This window comes from Aquila chrysaetos, chromosome 12 (assembly GCF_900496995.4).
Source record: "Aquila chrysaetos chrysaetos chromosome 12, bAquChr1.4, whole genome shotgun sequence".
Classification (NCBI taxonomy): Eukaryota; Metazoa; Chordata; class Aves; order Accipitriformes; family Accipitridae; genus Aquila; species Aquila chrysaetos.
In genome coordinates this window covers 11,545,309-11,569,481 of record NC_044015.1, presented here as the reverse complement: position 1 = coordinate 11,569,481, position 24,173 = coordinate 11,545,309, and the positions used below count along the sequence as shown (strand labels likewise).

The following is a 24,173-nucleotide window of genomic DNA, read 5'->3' as shown; positions in this document are numbered from 1 at the left end:
ATGCTTCCACATCAGACACAATGTAAGGCAAGGGGTATATTATTCATACACCAGAGAGTGACCCTGATTAAGTCATTCTCCTGTTACACAAAGAAAGGTTGAAGACCCAGGTTACCTGAATGTCAGTGCGAGGTCCTCAGCTGGAACCTTGCTTTGCGGTTCTAATTGTCCATTTTCTGTCTGTTTAGTGGTGCCCAGTTTGGTTTTTATATCCAGTGAGGGCTGGCTCTCCTTTAAAAAAAAAAAAAAAAAAAAAAAAGAAAAAAAAAAAAAAAAAAAAAAAAAAAAAAAAAAAAAAAAAAAAAAAAAAAAAAAAAAAAAAAAAAAAAAGAAAAAAAAAGAAAAAAAAAGAAAAAAGAAAAAAAGAAAAAGAAACTCTTTAACATGTTATTAGAAGAATTTGAGACTTCATCCTTTGGGATCAATGATGAAGGCCTGTAAATTGCAGTCATACAGTGTAACCCACAAAAGCCATGAGACAAGAAAACAGACTCAGTAAGATATGCTCATCCTCTTAGGGGACAGTATTTCCTGAAAGGAAGGGATGATTCTTGTAACAAGCAAAGACCATAGACTGTAACAGCACACAGACTTGTGAATGCTAGCCTGTACCTGCAGAAGATGTTTTCTATGTTAAAGCAATTTATAGAACTCATGGCACAGTGACCTTGGAGACAATTCATAGTTTTCAACAAATTCAGCACCACATTTTCAAATGGCAACGAAACAACAGCAGAGTATTTTGAAGTGGCTAGAATTAAAATTCTTCACGAAGAAGAATCAAAAAACTTCTCAGGAGGTTTTGAAGAATAAAGAGATGAAGAGAGAGATGGATGATTCCAGCTGTGGTCATCCAGCAGAGAGCCTTTTTGCCAGGGTGAAAGGGCTGCAGCCAGCTGCGTGGCTCTCCACTCCACCTCTCTGCCTCCCACACCCACAGCACTCACCATGCTCAGCTCACGGGTTCTCTTCCCAATTTCCCTTTCCACCTGGTGTAGCTCCAAGCTCAGCTGTTCACTTGAGATCATCCCAGGCCACTTGGGAGGTGGGGGTGGGGGCTGTGGTTGGCCTGCCAGGGTAGTCGCCTCCCTCTGCAACAGCAGCCTGTTACTAACAGCCTAAATGCATAAAGCCAAGCACATACACAACTGAGCACACAACACACCAAGCACAGAAAGACCTCTAGACAGTAACTCTAGAGTATTGCTTACTTGCAAAACCAAGGCCTTCTCTCTCCACGCTTAACAAGACCCCAATTGAAATCTCTTCCAATGCACGTTTAAATGTTTTTTTTACACGCAGACAAGTCTGTTCACTTTTAAACAAGTAGTGTTACACACCTTGTACTGTATATAAATTTACATAGGTTTTCCCCATACACTGCTCCCTTCTCAAAACTAAGATTAAACACATGAACAAAACACTACTCTTTTTTGGCGAGCTATTTGTTGAACAAAAGGTAACAGCAGATAAGCAAATCTGCTGCTTTATTTTACAGTAGTAGAATTCGCCAAATTCTACAGTAGAGCCAGTATTATTACTGAACCACATAAAGTATCTTGAGAGAAGTGGATGTCAATCCATAGCTCTCTACTGACCCAGATTAGGAAGCATGCAAGTCACTGCAGTCATTCACAAGCTGCAAGTTACTAGCAGCCAAGTAAAAGCAGCAACCATGCCAGTCACTCCAAAAAAAACCGTTAATACTTGGGAATCAGTTCCTTAAATGTGTGCTCTGCATGTAAACACACTGTCTACTACCACACACAACTGAACATCTGGCTGGTCTTCAAGTAGAAATGCTCATTCATTCGAGAAAAAAGCAAAATAATCTAGTTCTTCATGCTCTGACTGAATTAAGCGATTGTTACAACCTTGTAACAGGTAAATCAATAAAGCCTCCTGGATTTCAAGTACCTACTTGCAGCTTTGAACACAAGAGATAAACTGAAAGCTGTTATTACTCAAAATAACCTATTAGTTCTGACAAATTCAAATTATGGTAAAATCAAAGCTCAAACCTCAACTATGTAGGATTTAACACTAACACAATCACAATAATAATGAGCAGGAGAGGTAGGCCACTTACGGGTTTTGCAACTTTCCAATACTCTTCTATTATGGCAAAGGCAGACATGCAAGATTTAAAACATTTTCTCCTATTGTTCCCAAACAAGAGCACAAGAACACAACTTATGTTTCAAGTAACTAAGAAATGCATAATACTTGTAACCGCTGCTGTGACTTAAAAATTGTGAGCTCTTACAACAAATCTGCAATAACCCTCCTCGGTAACACAGGTTCTTAGGCAACCATAGCTTCAGCAGAAGCTGCTATCCACTACTTACAGCAATTCCTTCTGGGAAAACTTTAATATGAATAGCTGCTGAGGTACCTAGAATAGTTTTCTGGCAAATATTTACTGATTTTTCCTCGGAGGAAAAAAGTAACTAAAGCTTTGCTAAAACAATTCTTCCATTATGCCTTGACATTTCTCCTTCTGTGTCTCACAAAATACAAACAAAGGTTTCAACTCATTAACTCTTTTACAAATGCAGACTCCCATCTTTCCCCATGTTGCAAGCGACTACATTTCTTCTAAGCGAGGAGACATAAAATATTAAGCTTTCATTTTTCAAGCTAAGTATCTTTAATATTTATTTTCTTGACTCTTGTGGTTTGTGCTATTTAGGAAGAAACAAGTACAACACAAAGCCAAACATGAAACAAATAAAGGTCATAGCTTTCTGTACATAAAATCAGATGTTTTCAATGGCAGTAAAGCCAAGAGGACCAGGTATCTACACAAGTTTGCCTCTGAGTAGACAGAAGAACCGAGAGGGGGAGTAAGTGAGAGAGAGAATGAAAGCAAATAACGAATGAGCACAGAGAGCAGATTCAAGTATGGTGTTCATTTGCAGATGAAGTGCAGGGAAGTTTCTGCTGCTAAGCAGAGAGGGGTTTACACTTGTACCATAGTGCTGATGCCTGGCATCACAGAATTAAGTATTGTTACTGAATATCATTACAGTCAGAGAAAGATCAACACATGAAAAGCAGCTTTACTTGCTTCATCTCTCTCCATACCACCCCTCAACACTCTTCCAAATGTTGGTACCAACCTCTAGTCCTCGCATTTGTGTCTGCTGGCTAATCTGATGGTCTACTTGCTGCAGCTCCATGCGCAGTTGCTGCTCTCGTTCAGCTGAGGGCAACTGTTTCCCATGACCAGCCACATCTGACATGGACAGTCTCTCCCTTTGGGATCAGAAAAGCAAAAATAAGAAGACTTCAAAAAAAAAAACCCCAAAAACTTTACTCAGCTGGCACAGAAAAAAAAAACCAAACAGATAAAGAAAATTTAGAGAAGGCAAATTAAAAATAAAGCAATCCTACCTGTCATTGAAACGTCCCTGAGAAGGTATATTTTGATGAGGAGAATATGGAGAGCCTCCCCAGCCACCGTGAGTTCCATAAGGATTGTAGTCTGCCAGTAAACAGAAAGAAAATCGTGTTGCATTATTACAAAACTATTCTTTAAGTAGTTCAGCCAACACACAGAACTGGACAGACATTAGAGAATAACCAGAAAGGCCAGCCCACTAAGAGTAAGGAAGTCTAACATTTCTTCTGCTGAAATGAGCACAGAAACACTATGCCTGACTAGTCTCATGTGCATAATACATGACTTTTCCTGTATGTCCAACGAGACTTGTGACAACCTTCTAGAGTCTGAGATTGTGAAGGACTTTCAGACACTCAAGGAGATAGGGACACAAAACCAAACTTAGAGCCACTATGAGAGCACTTATTTTTACTAAAGTTCCTAAAAGATGCAAGAATTGATTGATAACTCTGAGATACCTAGTTAACAGCAGTTTGAAGATCAAGCTTTCAGGGAAGCCAGAGCTCTACCTGTGATAAAGTCTAGGAAGTTACTGCTTCAATTAAAACAAAGCCTCATTTGCTTATTTCCAGCAGTTAACTCCTGAAAAAAATCTAGAAGGAAGTTTGGGGGAATATAATTAAGTCTTAAGATTATTCATTGCACCTCAAGAAATAGACCATCTTTTGGAGTTAGACTTACAGCCACACTATACATGTAATTAGAAAATAGATGTGTAGAAAGTAAACCATCCCTACTTTATTTGCTTTGCCTAACAGTACACAAAACAATGGCTGCATTAAGCTTGCAGCAGCAACTACCCATAAAGTAGGAGTGCAGTACAGTACTTCACTATGATGGTTTTGCATTATGTATTTGAGAAAGCAGTAAGTTTCTGAATTCTACTACAACAGATTTAAAAGAAGCCTCATCTCAGAGGGACCTGCAGAACAAAGTAACTTTTTCCAAACAGCACCAAACACCAACACATATGCTACGTGTGCGCAAACCTGTCCATGGAACAGGAAGTAGCGGCAGCCTTTTTCTTCAGGTTTCTCAGTGTAGCCCTACCTAGAGTTATTTTTAGTGGCGTAACATACATCTCATCTATTTCTAAGACAAGAAAGAAGTTTACAGGGTCTGTCTTCAACTTGTACAACACTGTGGCACTAAAGAAAATAGCATCAGCCAGCAAAATCCAAGAGTATACACCATACCTGAAATGATTGATTTGGTGGTAGCTCCCTGAACCGCCATGGCCTGCATGGGACCAGAATTCTGGTACATTGCTTTGGAAGTACGGGAGATAGCCCCAAATCTTGACACAGTTGGTCGGTCTCCAAATGGAATGAGGTCATCATCACCAGTCTCTGCTGCTCTTCGCTGCATGTCTAATCGCTGGTCACGCATGGCTTTACTATCTACATTCTAGACAAGACATGGAAAAGGCAGTCAAAAACATTCAGAAATGAATGAAACCACATTCCTTTTACAACAAGCTGGTACCAATACTGTAAGTCTCTCTTGTATTCTCTATTCCATTCATACTTCAGCTAGTCTTCCTATTCTTCAGTTTATAACTCCACTGTTACAGCAGATGTCTCTTTAATGGTCCAACTTAAGATGACCATTACTACCACCACTGTGAAACAGTTGCATGACTAATTGCAAATAAATCCAAGAGAAGGGTGCAGCAGCAAAAGAACAATAAGACAGAGAAATGGGATGGAAGGGAAAAAAGACTCCAGAATAAAGTCAGAGGAGATCAGTGGGCATCTCTGAGGAATACATACTCCTGCCAAAGTCCAAAAGAAATGTCTCTAAAGCTCAGTGTTAAGAATTGTATCATCTAACAGCCTGCAGATGACTCAAAATAGGAATTATTCAGTACAGCACTTACTTGGACATGTCTAGCACCATCTTTTCAGGCACATTTTTTATGAAGTAGTAGTAAAGCTTGGAACATCCTGGTTTCTAACTCAGCTTCAGACTCAAACACCTTAATGGGTCAGCAAACGAACAGATAAAATGTCCTCTCTCAGAGAACTTTGCCAAGCAGTCACAAAGGAATAGACGCGCACAGAAGACAAGCTCGATTTAGCAGGATAAGTCAATTTGACTAAACTTACTCAGAAGAAGTAACAAGAGATTATCATAAAGATTTTTAACAAAGCATTTCCTGACACAAAGTTAGGCCCATTATGGGATAAGTTACCTGGATTGAGTAACTTAAAAAACACAAGTCAAGTTTTCTCAACACAAAAGAAACATAACAAAACAACCATACCCCCACCCAAATAATCACTGCATGCAGATAAACACAAAACAGTAACAGAAATAAACAGACTCAAAAGAAAAAAAAAAAAAGGAAAGTACTTAGTTAAATGGGAAAGTGATCTGTTGGCTGACAGAAAATGCAACACAGTAAGAATTACCAAAATCAAGCTAAGACTTTGCTAAAGAAATAAAACTGTAGCACACTGCTGTGTACAGCAGAAAAAACAAAGTGGGGCTACTACAAAAAGAGGACTGGCTAAAGGCTAAAAACTTCAGTACGGTCCAAAATTAACATAGAACTGCAAGCTTTCAGTGAAAATAAGTATCGCTAGTGACAGACAAGATAACATAGCTAAAGCAGGAATAAAGGGGTGAAAATGGCAGTCACAACTGAGTTGGAAGCTAAACTCAAGAAATGTAACATTGAAATTGGAAGAAGCATTAGACAGCATCTACTTTGGAATTCTGAAAAAAAAAAAAAAAAAAAAAAGACATTTTAATCTTGAGTCTGTAGAAGGCTGGTACCCATTTAAATTTATTTCCATGTACTGAGTGTGGGGAAAGAACATAGTAAAGTTGCTATGCCATCTGCATAAAATCCAGCATTATGCACTCTCAGACGATACTATTTTTATCCTTGAAAAAAGGAATCTCTTATGAACAATAAAAAAAAGGAAGAATTAATTCATTTGCCATCTGCAGTGAAGGTCTTCTGAGACTTTTTTCCTGTGAGGAGACAAAAACTGAAGATGAGCAGAGAACCTATTTGCTCATCTGAAAACTAGCTCTGGGGCAGAACAACGCTTTGTTTAGCAATGAAAAAGGAGGCTGCTTCTCCAGAACCCTATTACTTCTCTTAATTGAGTTCCAGCTTGTTTTCACAGTTTTCTAGCAGCAGGGATGAAAGACAAGAGCTGTTTGTTGGTTCCTGGACACTGCCACTTGGACAGCAATAAGCCGATTGTCAGTAATCTCAGCACTTCCCCAGGTCAAACACAACGGCATTATGACTCGAGGCAAACACACTCTGTAGGACAGAGAGCAAAAGGACATGTAAAAACCCCAAAGCTGCAGATGAAATGCCTTTTCTTGCTCTGCTTTTCCTGGGAGAAAGCCTCCTTTTTGCTCCCATTTCACAATGCCTTTGAAGTCTTACAGGAAGGAAATTCAGTGGACAGAAACCACGTGCATTTAATTCCAGTGAGGCAGATGGGAAACAGGGAAGCCTGCTTGTGGGCAAAGAGCAGAAGCTGGAGAGAAAAATCCTATGATTTCGTTAAGTGGTTGCAACAGGTGAGCACCTGTCCACAGAATAATAAACTCTGGATAGAAATTTCTTCCCCCTCCCCTTACTGGCCAAAGAAAGGTCACCATGACAGTGACAATACATAAACAAAAGATGATAGAACACTTTTACAGATGGGAAGTGAAGGAGGAGAAAAACAGATGCACCTCTGTAGAACAGTCCCTCAGACTAAACAGTCCCTTTTCTTGAAGGCTTGAATGTCCTCCTACTTGCATGGGTTACCAGCCTACTTCTTGCTGTAGAGCAACACTTAAACGTTAGGAAGAAACAGAATAGTGGTGGTATTTCAGAATCCTACTTCTTTTCTTCTATGTTCACGATTCCCAATAATGACACCCTAGCAGCCCCTTCTGTTTGCAACACTGACCCAGCAAAAATGCAGCAGCACAAAGTAAGATCACAGCCAGACACCCACAGCTTCAGTGAAGGATTGGATAAGCAAACCATAGAGTTAGAAATTGCCCTCAAAAAGTATCAGCCTAGTATTATGTTATGACTATGCTTCTCTCAAAAGCTTCATGAAAGTTTTGGGTATTCTTGTGGTCACAAATCACAAAGAGTCCTTCAAGTAAAAACTAGTAACATTGTCAACAGCAGTAATGATCACCTTAAAAGGAATTAACAGCACAAAGTTAAGTTACAGCATCTCCTTCTGACAGAATGAAGTACAGGAAGCAACAGATGGACATGTTTAATTAACAAGCTGCCAGTAGTGTCATTTTTGGATTTCAAGTAAGTGTAAAGATTCATGGCAAAATACCTCACTATCCATGGCTTTAGAGCAGAGTGGTTAGCCTGCATCTATATCCAGAATTTTGAAACAGCTGCACAGATGTAGGATTGTTCATAACTTTGAAAACAAAGTACTCCATACACTTGCAAATGCATTCTTTGACTGCAATGCACTTTTGAGCTTAAATACAAGCACTGCCATCATCCTGGAAAGCAAATGAAATAGTCCCTCCCAACCCACATAAGTATCGACTTCTCTTCTGTGTTCCCCTAATCCCTAACATACCGCCATCTCCACACTCCTTGCTGCCACAACATCTTTGGGTTTTGCATCTTTGGTTCCAATGTAGGAGCCGATGGTGTCACAGGACCAGGGAGAGTACTGGCTGTAGTCATTTCCTTTGTATTTCCCAGCCACCTTCAGGTCTTCATCCAAGTACTGTACAAAAACAAAAACCTGGTTCTGTAAGTGAAGGGAAGCAGCAGCTTCACAGCCACCACTACTTAGTTCAACAGCAGTGAACTTGAAGAAAAACACCATCAGGATTATTTTTTTATCGGATACATCACCGTTTGGAATTGGGCCACGGCAACCATGAAATGTGTGAAATTCTGATGACCTGGCTACACTCCCAGTGCTGACTTTCACTTGGCCAGTATGAAAGTGATATTTTGACCTTGGTTAAAAAAAGATAAACCTCCTATCAAGCTGTTACTTAATTCTAAACATAACAGGAGCAAATGAAGCAAAGTCCAGTAACCATGAAGACCGACCACTTCAATTAATAATGGCTCAAAACTAATTCCCTTGGTTGCACCAAAAGCAGATAGCTTAGTGGTAGAACAGAGAATCAACGGCCAATAGACAGATTGGAGACTGCACTATAAGGGCTTCCCACGTAGAGCAGAAAATCTACTGCCCCCAACACTTGCGAACACTGTACTGTTCTAATTTTCTTGTTGTCTTTACCTACCAGCACACACAAACTCCAAAGTATTTTCTAAACATACTAGTTAGTCATATTTTTGTCAAACTATGCTTACCTCCTCTGAATGAAATGGATGAGGCAAGGTTGGTGATGGTGCAAAAGGAGGTGGAGAAATCACCTTCCTCTCTTCTAGCTGGGCCATGATCTCTTTCCTTCGCCGGTGAAGTTCATCCAGGCTGGGATGAGGCTGAAATGAAGACAGAAATGTGTTACAAAATACAGCAACCATATACTGCAAGAAAATGAAAATACAGTGAACAGACAGTATCATTACAATAATAAGTAATGATCACTTTGTTAAAGTCTATCTGTTAACTTTTTTGTTTAATATAGGACATGCATGTTCCTACACTGGCCAGTGTGTTAGTTCAAGACACCCCAAAAGCAAGGAACATTATTTGCCTAAAACTGATTAGATCCTCAACTAAACCAGTGTTTCTAACTTTAAAACTATTAATCTTTTAACTCACAGGTAGCTCAACATGACTCTTGTGTTCCAACTTGGCAAAGTTTCCAATGGAACACATTCCAGCATGGCAAGTCCCCATTTCAGTCATATGGGGGAAAAGTGGTAGAACTCTACAGATCATAACCTAGTCACAGTTAGTTTGCATTTATTATTCATTTTGCAATAGAATTAAACATCCCACAAATGTGTCAAACTCAAAACTGATAAATCTATAAGCTATGTTAAAAATGCTTGCTGGACTCAGCAATATGATTCACAGCAATATGATTGAATCTGACAGCTACGTAAGTCCAACTGTTCTATAGGACTCAATTCCAGCTGGTGATTTACCAAAACAAGTTTGTATACTTCTACTAGGAAGACCCTCCAGTCTGCAATCTTGAAGTAGAGAAAATTTGGAAGAGCAGAATTTTTAGTTCCTTTATCAAGGATGTATGTTTGCATACTTATTTATGTAGGCACAGAAATGGTCAGCCACAGATGGGCAGCTCAGGAATGCACAGACAACCATTTGCACACACTGTATTCAATCTACGCTACAAAGAGAGTGGCCCTTCTCCAGCCTAATCTTTGTTGGAGAAGTCAGGGCCATATGAGACTTTCAAAATTAATTACAACGCTTTTCTACTTCAAGCGCTAAGTAGCAGCCTGTTCTTTTACATATTAACATCATTACAATTGCAGAGTTCACCAGTAACTAAACTGCCTTCCGGGTTTTTTTATCAGCTTCATCAAATGTAGCCCTTCTTAAAGTTCGAATTTCTAATTCCTCACAAAACCCATCACCTTATTGCAAAACCACTGAACTTCAAGTAGTTTGTATTTTCTCTCTCAAACAACTACAAAAACGCAATATAAAAACGATACCCTGTGGCATGAAGGTCTGATCTGACTGAGATGTGGAGCCACTGGGCAATAACCTTCTGTTTGCTGGTATCTGTCTCTGGATTCAGGTACATAGGAAGGTACAGCAGCTTGTGGAATTTCAATGGGTACAGGGCTTCCTCGGACAATCTCCTCTCGCTGATATGGCTGGACAGGGGTATATACACGACGGCTGTCATAGTGTGGTGGGTATATGGGTTGTCCCATAGGAGGATACTGCTGTGGCTGCGTGTACTGTGGGCTCACCACACGATCCTGAAGGTAGGGTGGGTAATGGTCTAAATAAGGTGGACCAGGTTCAGGAGCTGATGGAGGAGGTCGGACAAACCGAGACATGGACTGAGTGGGATAGTAAACTCCTGAAATAAAGCAAGAGGAAAAAACAAAAACAAGATACAGAAAGTGATTATCACAACTGTCCACAAAAACAAATTGTTTCAAATGCTCCAGTCTACAAGTATCACGAAGAGAATGGTATAAATTAATTCACATTTGTTGTTTGCCCCCACTGCCTAACTGGTATTTCTACTCAAAAATTAACCACAGAAAACCTTGAAAAAGCAAGAGTTGATCCAAAGCTCAAGTGACACAGTTTAATTATCTAAATAAGATACCAGCAAGGTGTAAAGGTTACAGTAGCTGGAGAAGAGGTGATGAGGCTGAGCCAACCACAGGTGCCACATAACTCCTGCTAGCATACCAAACAGAAGTAATTCACTAGAATGTCTCTGCAGATTGATAGGAATGCTTTTAGCTAGAGAAGACCTAAAAAGTAAACTGAAGATTACCCTGTACATCTTTATCCACACAACTAAAATGCAATTTGTCCCAACATATCAGAGCCACTGCCTGCGTAAAGGAACTTGGATTAATTACAATTTAAAGTTACCTAAAGATTTGTTCTACCTCTTGAACAATAGAAGGAAATTTCAGTACTGTGAATCACCAAAGACTTCTAAGATCACACCTCCTAGTTAGGTGAAGATTTTAGTAATGTATCTGGGATCTCTGCATAATTTAAAAAATATGCATGAATGTGTGCGCATCATTAACAACGTGTGCATCAAATTTTGTGGACAACTCAGATCTTCACTGGCACACAATAATCAAATGTAAGCTTTTTTTTCTCCTTCAAAATGATCTGCAACTTTCTCAAAAATGGTTCCCTCCCCTGCTCCCTTTCCTTCCTAGGGCTTTTTCTTCTTCTTTCCACATCTTTCGGTCTTTTATTCCTTATTTTTCTTTCATTCCTTATTTTTCTTTCATATTAACTCCACTTCATGTCTTTTCTCTCCCATCTTATGTTGCATAAGAATCATTCCCTGTCTTTATATATAGCCATACCTTTTCTTTTTAATCCCCTTCAATATTATCTTTCTCCACTTGGTCTCTTTATACTTAGAACTTTTCCTCTTACTTCCTTCTTTTATGATGTCTTCTTTTTTGTGCCCAGCCCTTGTCAAATTTTACTTGTCTCTACCCATCACATGCATGTGCAGACATTTCTGAAACACTCATACACTTTTCATTAAGGACATAAGTACTTTCACCCCTCAAGCATAAAACCCTGTGCTGGTTAAGCTTTGTTTCCATTCTCCCCAAGTCAAACTGAATTAAGGTCTACCACATCCCTGATCTAGCCCAGCTGGAAAGAACTGAAGAAAGAAGGAGTTGCTAGACTGAATGGATACAAACCTCTGTTTTGACTTGCATTGAACTCCTTAGTGAAGACGTAAAAAGTCTGCCAACTTCCATTTTATTATGCCATCACCATATTAATGCCTATATTCCATGTGATATGCAACAGAACTCCAACTTAAGAGCTTAAGTAAACACCAGCTTGGGAAGAAAGAATGAAATCACAAAGATAGAGAGCTTGGTCTCAAACTCACCTTGTTGGTAGGGTGCTGGTTCAAATGGTGGGGCAGCTCCTCTAGGATCTTGATAAAACATATCTGCTTGCTGAGTATTATACAACTGAGACCCTCGTGGTACCATTTGCAACTGCTTGGTGACAGACACTGAAGGCAGATCTGTTGGTGCCCGAGTGGGCACGGGATGAGGGTTCACTGGTAAGGCAGAAATAGAGCTCTTGGGGACAGATTCCAGCCTAAAAAGCAGAAAGATGGCACTGCTCATTGAGGCCTGATATAGCACACTGTACTTCAAAACACTGTTCTTTGTCTATGTTCCACCTTCGGAAGGCTTACATCACCTTCTCCAATTAAAATATAAGCAAACAGTGAAGCAAAGCCGTTTAGAGTTTTAGCTTTAGTTTTCTACTCTACTAATCACTTCAAAAAAACCAAACAAACAAAACCAACCCCCCAAAACCCTGTTCTTTCTTTTCTAGAGAATGGGTTTACTTTTTTCTACTGTATATTTACACACATGACACTTTGAACAACAGTTAGGAAGACCCGTACAAGTCAGGAGGGGATCCAGGGGCACTGCTACTCAGATGGTCCATCTTCCCTGGCTTCAGAGCAGTTTCATAACCGGAGTCAGTCCCTCGAGAAATAAGTTGCGTCACTGTGCTGCCTGTTGACACAATTCCATTTGGCAGAGCAGACGTTTTCCTATTGGGCAAGTCCACTCCCCCTTCCTCCGAGAGGATAGCTCCTGAAGGCAGGCCCACCTCATTTAGCTGGCCCAGGGAGGCACTCAGGGGTCTTCTGGGAACCAGACGCTTGTTCATTTTACGGAATCTTCAGAAAAAGAAACCACACATCAGAAAATGAAACAAAAAAAAATAAAAGGAGTTGCATTTTCAAGATTTTTCAAACACAGATACTACTGAAAGCTTCAAGTTTGAATTCAAATTTCCTACGGGCTTATAAGAAATTATGAGTATCTGTTAGACAACTTCACTGCTATTTGAACTGGTAATAGCAGTTTCAATCAGAAGAACAAGGATGAATTTTTAATGACAAGTACACCAAGAATTTGCAGCTAAACTTCACACAGCAAGTTTAAAATCTTACTTCCTGTACATATATGCATTTCAACTGTACAAAAGAAAACCAAAACCAAACATCACATAAAATACAACCTACAGTATTCAGTAAGCTTCAGAATAAGAATCACAGACTATTCAAGTCTATTTTATTCAGAGAAGAAACTAACAGCAGAAAATTAAAGTGACAAAAAATGAACAAATACCCTTTTGCACCATTTGTCCAACAAGCAGCCTAGTCAAGCTTTTATTGCCATGTGCTATCTTTTAAAGCAGAATTTAAGATTTATGTTACTATACCAATATGCAGCTTACACCATTTGCATTGTTTGATAAATTAAGTGATTGCAGAGATAAAAACCTCTATGAACACACTGTAATTCCAAAAGTCTAACTACTTCTGATATGTCTGAACAAACATGAGCCTTTTAACTAACGTTCCACAAAAATCAGCAGACTGATGGTATTGGACCAATGAAGAGAGCAAATTCCAGAGTTGAAGGTACTCCAATAAGCATCCTGCCACTAGTTTAGATGCCAGAATGCAAGTGGGAGGGCATATTTGTAGGCCTGAGTACTCCCGCTGTTTATGCTGTGGAGTAAGAGTCCATTTCCTATGCAGGAAGGTTTCAACAGGGTTGAAGCCAACACTTTTGCATCCTATCTAACATGCAAAGCAATACAATTAGGAAGGTACACACACTACTGTAGAAAATAGAAAAGGGGGGGCAGTTATACCCTGTTACTCAATCTTCAGATAACCTTTATGTTTGCCCACATGCACAGCATTAACAACAATGCAACAGAGGCAAAAAGGTGGTTGTTGTGGGTTTTTGTTGTTGTTTTGTTTCTTAGATGTGACGGAGTATAGAGTCAGACAAAGTGTAATCTTGCTATACAGATTGGAGCTGTTCATCTGTAAGAGTTCATTGACTATCTTCTAGCCACCTTCCTAACTCACCATCAACACCCCAATTTCCTGGCTGTATTAATCTTTACCCACATAATCCAACTATAAATTCAAGCTACATAGTGTTGACAGTGGGCATCATTCAGAATACATTAAAAGGGAGTAAGCAAACCAGGCTATCACCACAGTAGCAGCACTTGAGTAAGGACAGACTAGAGCTTTCTAAACATATGCTGCTCAGAAGTCCTTCTGGCATCTCGTATCAGCCATGCAAGTCAGCTGGACACATAGCGGCAGGCGGAAGTGAGCTCCCCAGGCTGAACTTACGGCTTTCCTTTGGCATCCCGCTCAATACCCAAACCAGTTTCTCCCTGCAAAGCAGCAACAGGATGTTGGGAAACCACTGCCATGTTCTGCCTGCCAATTACTTCTGGACATCTGCCTCTCATCAGGTCTCTGAGAGGTGCAGTGTCTGATGGCTCCTGACTCTCTGAAGGCCCACACACAACTTGCAAGATGAGGAGGACTGGCCATGCCTGCCCATTCATCTAGAACACAACAGTACGCTCAAGAGACAGGTGCATGTGTATTGACACCCATTCAATCAAAGGTGACAGGAAGAGTTTATATAGCACCCTCCACGATAAAATGCTTAGAAAGAATAAATGTTGCGCAGTGTTGCCCTCTGGACTTTTCTGAACAAATTTATGAATTTTTGTTGCAGTCTCCACACGCGCAAGACAAAAATGATCTAAAAAAGTTTAATACTTGCCTATGCACACAGGATCTTTGTCCCTTGCCAAGAGGGGAATCAGCTGCTGTTTAAGCAAGTCTAGATTATAATTTGCTATCTAAGGCACTACCACATACTTCCCCATAACCTCCCTGCAAACTTAAAGGTACAGAGATACAGGAACTACACAGCAACAGAAATGCGTATTATTCATACTAAACATTTTTAAAAGGAGGAACACTAATGCAGTATCTACTCAAAAGGAATTAAGCAAAGCTAAAAGGTACAAGGAAGAATTGGAACTCAAAGCTCCCCACCCACCTACAGAAAACACTGCAACCTGAAACAGAACAAGCATTCACTTCACCCCTCCAGAACATTATTACTAAGGCATACAAGCCAGTCTAGATAAAATAAACCTCTTCCACCTGCAATGCTGACAGTCCTTCCTGATACGTACAACTAGTTCAGAGGTACTAATACTGACTCGACACCCTTGTTAAGCATCCAAACCAGCACTACCAATCTCCATTTTCTTAACACCATGACAAAAGGGGGAAAATCCCAACTGTTTCTGCAGAACACAAGTATCAAAGTCCTATTCTCTGTTCATTTGAATAACTGCCTTTGTCATTCTAACACCATGTGCTGTGCTCTTTTTTTTCTTCCCATTTGCCTATGCACTGCATGCCAGCTATAGAGCCAATGAACTGCCATATCAATGCTTCAAGTTTCAAGGGGGGGATGGGAAGAAAAAAAAAAAAAGACAGGATACCATTTCCAAATCTTTGGAGTTTTCTTAGGATTAAAAAAAAAAAAAAAAAAGCATATTTTCTTTGAAAGACGTGAATTATTTTAGCCCAAAAACCAAGTAACAAGTTATATATACTCCACAAAATACATTGTGTTTGTTTCTTTTAACTCCTAGATAACCTGTTTTACTTAAAAAAAAAGTATTAAAACAACCTTCAGAACAGCAGCAGCTTGTTCTTGGATAACTGCGTGCCCCTTCTAAATCTGTAATGAATGTAGCTTATTTACTGCAGACTTCATAAAACCACCATTTTTTAACTCTGCAACAATAGCTTTAACCACTTCCAGGTTACTGCGTGTGCAACCTGTCAAAAAGTTTCAAAGAATAACTGTTGTAGAAAGAAAATTTGCGATGCTCGTTTTTAGCTCTCTGGATAGCCCTAGCAGCACAGAAGAACAAGAGAACCCATACGTCTGGAAACGTGCCAGCAACCTACTTCTCCCACCTGAAGATAAAGGCAAGATGAGAAATACACACAAACAAACAACCATAATGGATACAGTCAAACAGCATGTTTAGTCACACTTAAGAAATAAGAAAAACAGCCCACCTCCAAAATCTCAAATAACACTTGTGTAAGGATCAAACTTTCAGAGCTGCATTACTGCTGAACAAAGCAGAACATCCTATATTTAGGAATGAACAGTTCCAAAACTTAAGAGATGACTGTTACAAGTTTTTCACATTATTTCTTGCTAATGTAGCTGACAAGTTATGCCTCCTCTCTCCATTCCTAGATATACATAAGAGTTATTTATCATAAGATGAAACAGAGATTGGACTGATTTCTACTGTAAGAGGTACACTTACTTTTCTAGCTCCTCCTGTGAATGTGCAAAGGTGCAGCTGGCCCCTCGGGGGCATCCTCCTCTCTGTTTCATGTCTCGGCACATGTATGTCTTGTACTTGCTGTGCTGAGGAGGCTGACAAGGTTAAAGAAACCAGGTGAGATACCTGAATATAAGTGCACTTAAATAAGAGCTGAACACATCCTCTTATTAAAGGCCTGATGTTTGACTGTTAGGAATTCCTTCAATTTAAATGCTCCAGAAGTACCTAATATAAAATAAATGACTGGAGCAGTATTCATATTTGGTTCTTCAACAGAACTAAAATTCAAGAGTAGATATTTAGACAATTAAGTCACTAATAGGTTTTTTAAACATTTTTATTCAAATCCCTTACTGGAGCTTGATCGGAATACAGCTGTATGTTTCAGGACACAGTTAAGTGGACAAAACTGATACAGGCTGAAAAAAATTACCATGCTTGATCAGAAATTGCCAAATATTCATCAAGCTTTGTGGTAGATTGAAAATAAATACAATTTAGTCAGTTACTTTTCCCTTGCTTTCTGTTAGCTCAAAATGGCACTTGAGTATCCCTTTGATCTCTATGAGAATTAAATTTCATCAAGTTCCCTTTTATCCTGCTTCTTTGGACTAAAAATCTCTTCACTATCTACGACAATTATTTCTGCCAATAGTTGAAGATGCAATCTTACTCCTACACAGATCAGCAGGGTATGGGCTGTCCTCTGTTTTTTTAGTTAAGTTTCCCAAGAAACAATGACTTACTGCGATCTTGCTGTCTGCATGTATGCCCATTTGCCAGTCTCTCCAAACAAATTTCGACAGGCTAGAGGTGGTCTCAAAGACACTTAAGTTCCTACAGTTTTTATGGCAGAATTAAATCAGAGGCAGAAATACCCTAATCAGGCTTCCCACCGAGGAAAAGGTCTGTAAAAGTGAATTCTTGCTTTCTGAGAAACTCAGCTAAAAGATGTAAATCCCTAAGAAGCCATTCGCAAACTGTTTTGAATTTTTTTTTTTGCCTTGCCATCTACTGTAGTGAAAAAAGGACTTAAGCAGCGCGTACATAAGCTACACAGCATTCTGCTGGCCACTGCTGCCAGCCAGCAAAACTCTGGCCAATACTCAGCAGATGTCCCCGTTCCCACTTGGGAGGCTTCGGGTTCCCTTCCAAGTGGCACAGCATGTACCGGGTCTAGGCAATGGTCTCACCAGAACAAAAACCCTCACTGTTTTTCCCACCCTGATTTCCACTTGTGTATTCCTACTGCTTTTCCTTTTGCTGGCAACAGTGCTTGTTAGGCATCCCAGTGAATGGAAAAAGGTAAACCAGCAAAAGTAATTCACTCTAATCTTGCCTCTTTTCTTTTTTGGCACACATAATCTTTCTACTTGTTCAGCTCCCCGAACCAGCTCTCCAAGAGGATGAGTGCCAAAGCAAGAGAGGGAGTGGGAATGTGTGACAGGCAGCTCTGTCTTTCAGCAGCAGCTAGCATTTATATCAACTTAGCTACACAACGAAATGAGATCAAAGGAACATGTGATAAGATAACTATGAGATAAGTTAATATATTTGGCAACACCATTTCATTTCCTAAATAAAAAATTTTGTTTCAGGAACTGGGATTCACACCTTTATATGAAGTCTTCCCAAACCTTTTAACTTCACTGACCATAAGCACAGGTATAAGAATAATTCCATTAACACAGCCATCTGGCTGAAACATGTCACATTAAAACTAACCCAAGAAAATTCCCAGAGATCATAGTGCTAGGCATCCCAGCTTCTCTTCTGCACCCTCTAGTCAGGAGGGTTGTTTATTCATTTCCCTAAGCTTGCAGCTGGATCAGACTGTTTTCTTTCCATCCTAGTGAGCTGTGCAAATTAACACAACATGTATGGGGTGGCAGGGGGCATGGGGGGGGAGGTGGTGGGTGGGTAGAGGAAGAGGTTGTGTTGGTTTGAGTTTTTTCCTTTCTTGTTTGGTTTTTTTTTTTTTTTTTTTTTATAAATATGACTCAGCAGTGATGTTTTTAATCAGCTCCCCGTCAAACCAAATCTCCCCAGATGACATTAGTAAACTTCTACTATTAGATACAGCCAATAAAATTTAGGGGTGAGTATTTCCTAAATGATTTAGCTTTTACCTGTTGCTGATCTGTTCCTTTCTTGCTGTGATTCTGGATATAATCAACTAAGCCATGAACCACAGTCCTCACAGCAACTAGTCCATTTTCCAGTTGTTCCCACGTCGGAGGTGGAGCATCTAGTGCATTGACAGCAAACAGAGAATATAAAAAGAAAAATCAGAAGGATTTTCCAAAGCCAGGTACAAAGAAACCATCAGTATCACAAAACTTCAGTAGACAACCAAAAAGATTTTATTGGAAACATGTGTTGTTAGATAAATGACAGCGTTCAGCACCTTAATTCAGATATATGTACCACATAAAGAATAAAGCTACCTATAGACTCAAGATTGTACCACACAAAATACCAAATTAGCCAGCAAGACTATCATTAGCATGTCAAATTATTTCCTTTTGCCAAAACTTTCATATCCCACAAGAACTCCAGAGTAAACACATTGTACAAACTGTAGACAATGAAAAAAATTGGGCTGAAAATCCTCTTCACACTCAGCCTCCTGCAGGTAAAAACCATTCTGTACAAATACCATCATCACTGGGCTAGATCACTCAGGCACAGTCACTGAACAGCAACAGAAATTGATATTTCTCACATGCAAAAATGTCACAAGGCAAATCTAAGTATCAGACCACCATCTAACACGCAGCAGTGTGAATAAATGGTAGTCTTAATTCTATAGGGGCACTTGTTTTTTCTAGCCAACTTACTTTACTAATCATTTCATCTGTTCCAGCAGATGACACTACCACCACATGCCTACACACTCTGCTGCAAAACACAGGACCTCAAAGTGCCTTTCAAGATCTTTAGTGCAACTACATTCTATTCTGCTCACAAGGACTAAATTTTTCCAGACAAACTTCAATGTACCTACAGAACAGCAGGGAAGCAACTCAACAGCACAGAAGAAAAACATCAAGATCAGACTCGCCTACTGAAACTGAGTGAGGCTATTAGTGATTCTACTTTCTGTATCAGTCTTTGGCTAACAAATTTGCAGTATGCACAGTTTCGTCCCTGACTTGTTAGAGCATGAAAGATTTGGGAAGAAAGCACTACATCTCCTTTAACTGTAAAGTACAACTGGTTCTCATTTGAAAGGTAAGTTTATTTGTTTAAACAAACAGAAACTAAGAACTACAACTGCTCATCTCATGAAGTCATAGTTTAGGCCTTCACACTATTTTGATATTGATTTTACAAATACTAATGGGTATAAAATAAAACTTCAGCCACAGCACTCACCATTCTGTCCCTTCCCTCCTCCCTCAGGTGGTCCATCCTCACAGTGCTGCTGACTTTCAACAATTTCCATGTTTCTCTCCTCTCTCAACAGCTTAGATTTTATTTCCCAGTTACATTCTTCCCAACTAACCTCCCCTTCCCATACTGTCTTTCACACACACCTTTGCAGAATTACACAGTAACAAGAAAAATACTAAATTCCCTAGGATAACAAATCTTTCTTGTCTAGACTGATTTTTGCCCAGCTTCTGTCTATTCAATCTATCAAAATTCTACTTTGGAATCCAAAATTGTTTACACAGAAGATGCCTCATAATTTTAAGCTGCCTTTAACAGAGTCTTCTCAGTGCAATGTCTGGAGACCTCAGATCAAAAACTAATACAGAGAATTTCTAGAGCAAAGAAAAAGACATACAATTTTTAGGTAAATTAATGGAAGTCCTTAATCTGATGTTTTCTTGAAGACTTCCCCTCATTTGTAAACAGATTATTTGCTCTGGTAAAGAACTGGAGAGAAAAAGGTATCTCAGAGTGACAGCTAAGGCTCTGCATTAAGCACAGTGGTTCTATCGATCTTCTTGTTGCTTTGCAAATCTGGTTTCAAATAGCAGCATGTGTACTAAAAAAGGGAAAAGGAGGAAGCTAAGACTCCTGCCACTCCCTCCAGTTGGCACCGCCCAATATCAAGTACACATCATGTAACCTCACAAGATTGTACGTATTCAACATCCTCACCCATGCTCATCTAGTGCTGTCAAACAAGGAAGCTCCTTTCAGAGAAGTGGTGAATTATTCCTGCCATACTTTTGAATCTATTCTAGCTTCAGAATAGTTCAGCTCCTCACACAGATTACTGCTGTTCACAGGCTGGTTATGAATAACACTCAAGAATCTTAAGTTTATGAGTTAGAGGATGTTTCCTTCCACTTGATGAACAGCTTTCAATCCTTCAACAGTGTTAAGCTCCTCTTGCTAAACTTAAGTCAAAGGGTTTTGTAAAACATCTAGACTTACCTGGACTGGGATCAATATTTGCCAGCAGCTCTAAGTGAGGTCGAAGACGATTCAGGTTAGCTGGATCTCCAGTCCTCTGAAGAGCAATAGTTAATTCCTGAACACTCTGTGCAAATGAGGCTGGGGTCTGCAACTTCAAAAAATTATAATAATTAACTTTCTACAGGCAAAGCACTCCTCATGGTTTCTGAAGGCTGCTCCACAAGCTCACAAGAGCTGTCCTCCCGTCCTGGTTTCAGCTGGGATAGAATTTTCTTTCTAGTAGCTGGTATAGTGTTATGTTTTGGATTTAGGATAAGAAGAGTGTTGATAACACACTGATATTTTAGTATAAACACTACTTCGCAACAACTAGGTCAAGGATTTTTCAGCATCTCATGCCTAGCCAGCAAGAAGGCTGGAGGGGCACAAAAAGTTGTGAGGGGACACAGCCAGGACAACTGACCCAAACTGCCCAAAGGGATATTCCATACCATGTGACAACATGCCCAGTATATAAACTGGGAGGAGTTGGTGGGGGCAGGGGGAAGCAGATCACTGCTCAGGGACTAACTGGGCATCGGTCAGCAAGTGGTGAGCAATTGCATTGTGCATCACTTGCTTTGTATATTCCAATTCTTTTATTGTTACTATCATTATTATTTTCTTCCTTTCTGTCCTATTGAACTGTTCTTATCTCAACCCATGAGTTTTACTTTTTTCCCCTCTGATTCTCTCCCCCATCCCACTGGGTGGGAGGGGGAGTGAACAAGCGGCTGCATGGTGCTTAGTTGCCAACAGGGGTTAAACCACACCACTTCCAAAGCTGGAGTAAAATGTTTTTCACACAAGCCCATTTCAGTCAGCACCTTCTATTACATTCCTTCTCTGGCATTAAGAATGCACAATTCTTTGACATTGCAGGTTAAAATACAGCTTTAAATAGACACACACAAAAAAAAAAAAAAAAAAAAAAAAGGCTGGTATTATTTCTAGCACCGTAACCGATTTCTTCTCTGTGTTGTGCTGTGCTGGCACCCAGAAAAAAATATAGAATATTAGAAACCATTTAATTTAGATTTCTGAAGACCCTAGTATCTCCAATCCCCAAACCAACAGGTTTGCATTGTGCTTTGAACTGAGTAGAGCAGACAATAAAGAGCAAGATGGTTGAAGGACAAAGATAGCTAGCAACGTTCCATTTACTAATGTCACACAATTTCAGTATTTTAAATCCTTTAATTCTACCTAGATCCTTCAGGAGATGTCTGGTAGGACACCTGAAAAGGTGGGCAAAGGCATAAATACACAGCAGACTGATCTTAAAGCTAATCCTTCTGCACAGCAGGCCAAAGCAATTGTTTCACAGATTCTGTAATCATTTTACAAGGTTCAGTTCTTCCCACTTAATTTAGGCACTTACATGTGAGTCCCCTAATTTAAAAGCCCATTTATCCTATGTTCCCTCTAAACAAAGGGAGATCTGGGCACTTCCAGAGGTCAAGTAATTTTATTTAAGAAATGTGCTTCCATCTCTCTTTCTTACTTCAGGTATAGAGTAGGGGACTGTTGTTTTGTTTTTTTTTTTTTTTTTTTCCCAACTTATACACTAACTTCCTGCCTGGAAACATGAACCATTAACCTCTGTTACTACATTGGCAGTTATCAGCTGTTCAGAAAGGACACATCCCGACTGTGTAGCTGACCTTTGTGGCTTCCCATCTGTAGAAAGAGATGGCAGGATGGCAGAGGGAGCAAGATTCATTAGGTTACAAATAGATATTCTAATTATTTAGGCCATAATGGGTTTTGAAATAACAGGGCAAACGATTAATGGGTAAGGTGAGTATACACGGGCACAATTTGTAAATTCATGCTACAAGCATTTAAATCTACTAGAGTTGCAAACAAGATAGATTGGGCTGATTTTAGCTGGCTTTACCTTGTCAATGATAGACTGCATGTGGGATTTGTGAGACTGGTCTCCGTATAACAGTGAGGACCACTGATCTGGTGCAATGCGTAAACCTGCTTCCATAGCTATTTGAACTATCTGGGAATCATGTTCCCTTCTCAAAGCTTCGTAAGTCCGAAATTCCTCCTTCAGTTGCATGAGGGAGGAATCCTCATCTCGCTTTGTCACCTAGTGGGGAGAAACAAGTCAAATACAATTAAGCAGGATAAGCCAGAGATTATGTGAAGTCCAGGGCAAGTGATATCTTGAATCAGCAACTAAATTCTTCCTCCCAAACTAAACTGAACTATGACACTATGCATTGAACACTAGTTCCTACTAAAATAACACACTCTTGATAAAGTGGAACCTCTATGAAATAGATAACAAACAGAATTCACTCTGTTCCAGACTCTGATCCAGGTATTGGTGAAAGTGTCACACTTCCTAAATGACTTCACAGCATCCACACCTTATTCCTCCAATCAAGGTATTTTGTTTGTATTGCAGAATTTTGTTTGAGGGTACAATTAGCAACAACAAAGCATTTTTCTCCTCATTTAGCAAAAGTGAATGATATTTAAGTTGAGCACCTAGGAATGGGCCATTAAATAGTCTAAAACACAATAAGCAGCTTAAGTTCTCTTTATACAACTTTGATATCCAAGAGCTTCATATTTCTTTGTTTCTAACCACAACACCACCCAATTAACAGAACTGAGGATTTTCCAGCTTTAAGCCTCTTCTAAGGAGGTAAGTTATGCTGCCTTACATACAGGTTTTGCTACTGTGCATCTATTAAACCTGGACAGAGTCAAACCTAGCTTTACAGCTTAAAGTTGCAATTTCAGCCTACATTGCCATCATAGCTGTACAGCAAAGAACTCTCCAAACACATGGGACTTAATGAGTAATACTTTCTATAACTACACATCTTTAGGCACATCTAATGTTACAGGGCAATTAAAATTGAAAGTGAAAAACAATAGTTTTCATAACATTATGAAATCTCCAAGCAGAATCTTCTTCATACCTTGAAGCATGAGGCTCTGTAAAGAAGCTGGACAACATGCCCAATGCTAGTTTTAGAAGCCTGAGGAAATCGCGGCTCCAGCCTCTGAACCACAAAAAGAACCAAAACCTTTCGTGACAAAGCAGATCCATCTTCCAGCGCCAGTAGAACCAGCTTTAAAGCCTCCTCTTGCATTGCTGGGGGGGGGGGGGGGGGGGGGTGAAATGTGAAGAAAAGAGACAAAGGATGAGAGAAGACGAAGAAAGATTTCTGCATTCTTATTTCCCTACAAGTGGGAGACCAGCTACAAACCCACTCCAACACACACACACAAACCCACCAACAGGAAAGGGAGCTGAGCAAGAAGGGTGGGAGAAGAGGGAAAGAACACTTCCAGATTCCCAGACTTTTTAATGTTTTTATTATTGTTGTTGTTGTTGTTGTTATTTCTATTTTGGGTATCAGATGATAGGAAGACTTCTTTGTTCCCATCTATACGTCTCTTGATTATTAATATAAGAGTTTTCAAAGTGTATTATCTACATCCCA

General features: G+C 39.7%; 1 protein-coding gene across 19 annotated transcripts in view; it reads right to left on the bottom strand.

The window, feature by feature from the left end:
* Positions 1 to 24,173, bottom strand: part of RC3H1 (ring finger and CCCH-type domains 1) — a 67,323-nt gene that overhangs the window by 9,868 nt on the left and 33,282 nt on the right. For 7 of the 19 annotated variants that reach the window (XM_041127686.1, XM_041127689.1, XM_030033073.2 and 4 more), the window contains 15 exons: positions 23,646 to 23,821; positions 22,601 to 22,801; positions 20,680 to 20,812; positions 18,417 to 18,535; positions 16,267 to 16,379; positions 12,470 to 12,751; positions 11,936 to 12,153; positions 10,026 to 10,402; positions 8,745 to 8,876; positions 7,987 to 8,157; positions 4,603 to 4,813; positions 3,397 to 3,487; positions 3,123 to 3,258; positions 948 to 1,118; positions 116 to 231 (listed from right to left, as the gene is read on the bottom strand). In XM_041127686.1, the coding sequence (XP_040983620.1) occupies positions 116 to 231; positions 948 to 1,118; positions 3,123 to 3,258; positions 3,397 to 3,487; positions 4,603 to 4,813; positions 7,987 to 8,157; positions 8,745 to 8,876; positions 10,026 to 10,402; positions 11,936 to 12,153; positions 12,470 to 12,751; positions 16,267 to 16,379; positions 18,417 to 18,535; positions 20,680 to 20,812; positions 22,601 to 22,801; positions 23,646 to 23,821 (2,647 nt within the window). The remainder of the gene's footprint in view (positions 1 to 115; positions 232 to 947; positions 1,119 to 3,122; positions 3,259 to 3,396; positions 3,488 to 4,602; positions 4,814 to 7,986; positions 8,158 to 8,744; positions 8,877 to 10,025; positions 10,403 to 11,935; positions 12,154 to 12,469; positions 12,752 to 16,266; positions 16,380 to 18,416; positions 18,536 to 20,679; positions 20,813 to 22,600; positions 22,802 to 23,645; positions 23,822 to 24,173) is intronic. The other 12 variants (XM_041127691.1, XM_041127692.1, XM_030033076.2 and 9 more) reach the window with 5 other exon arrangements.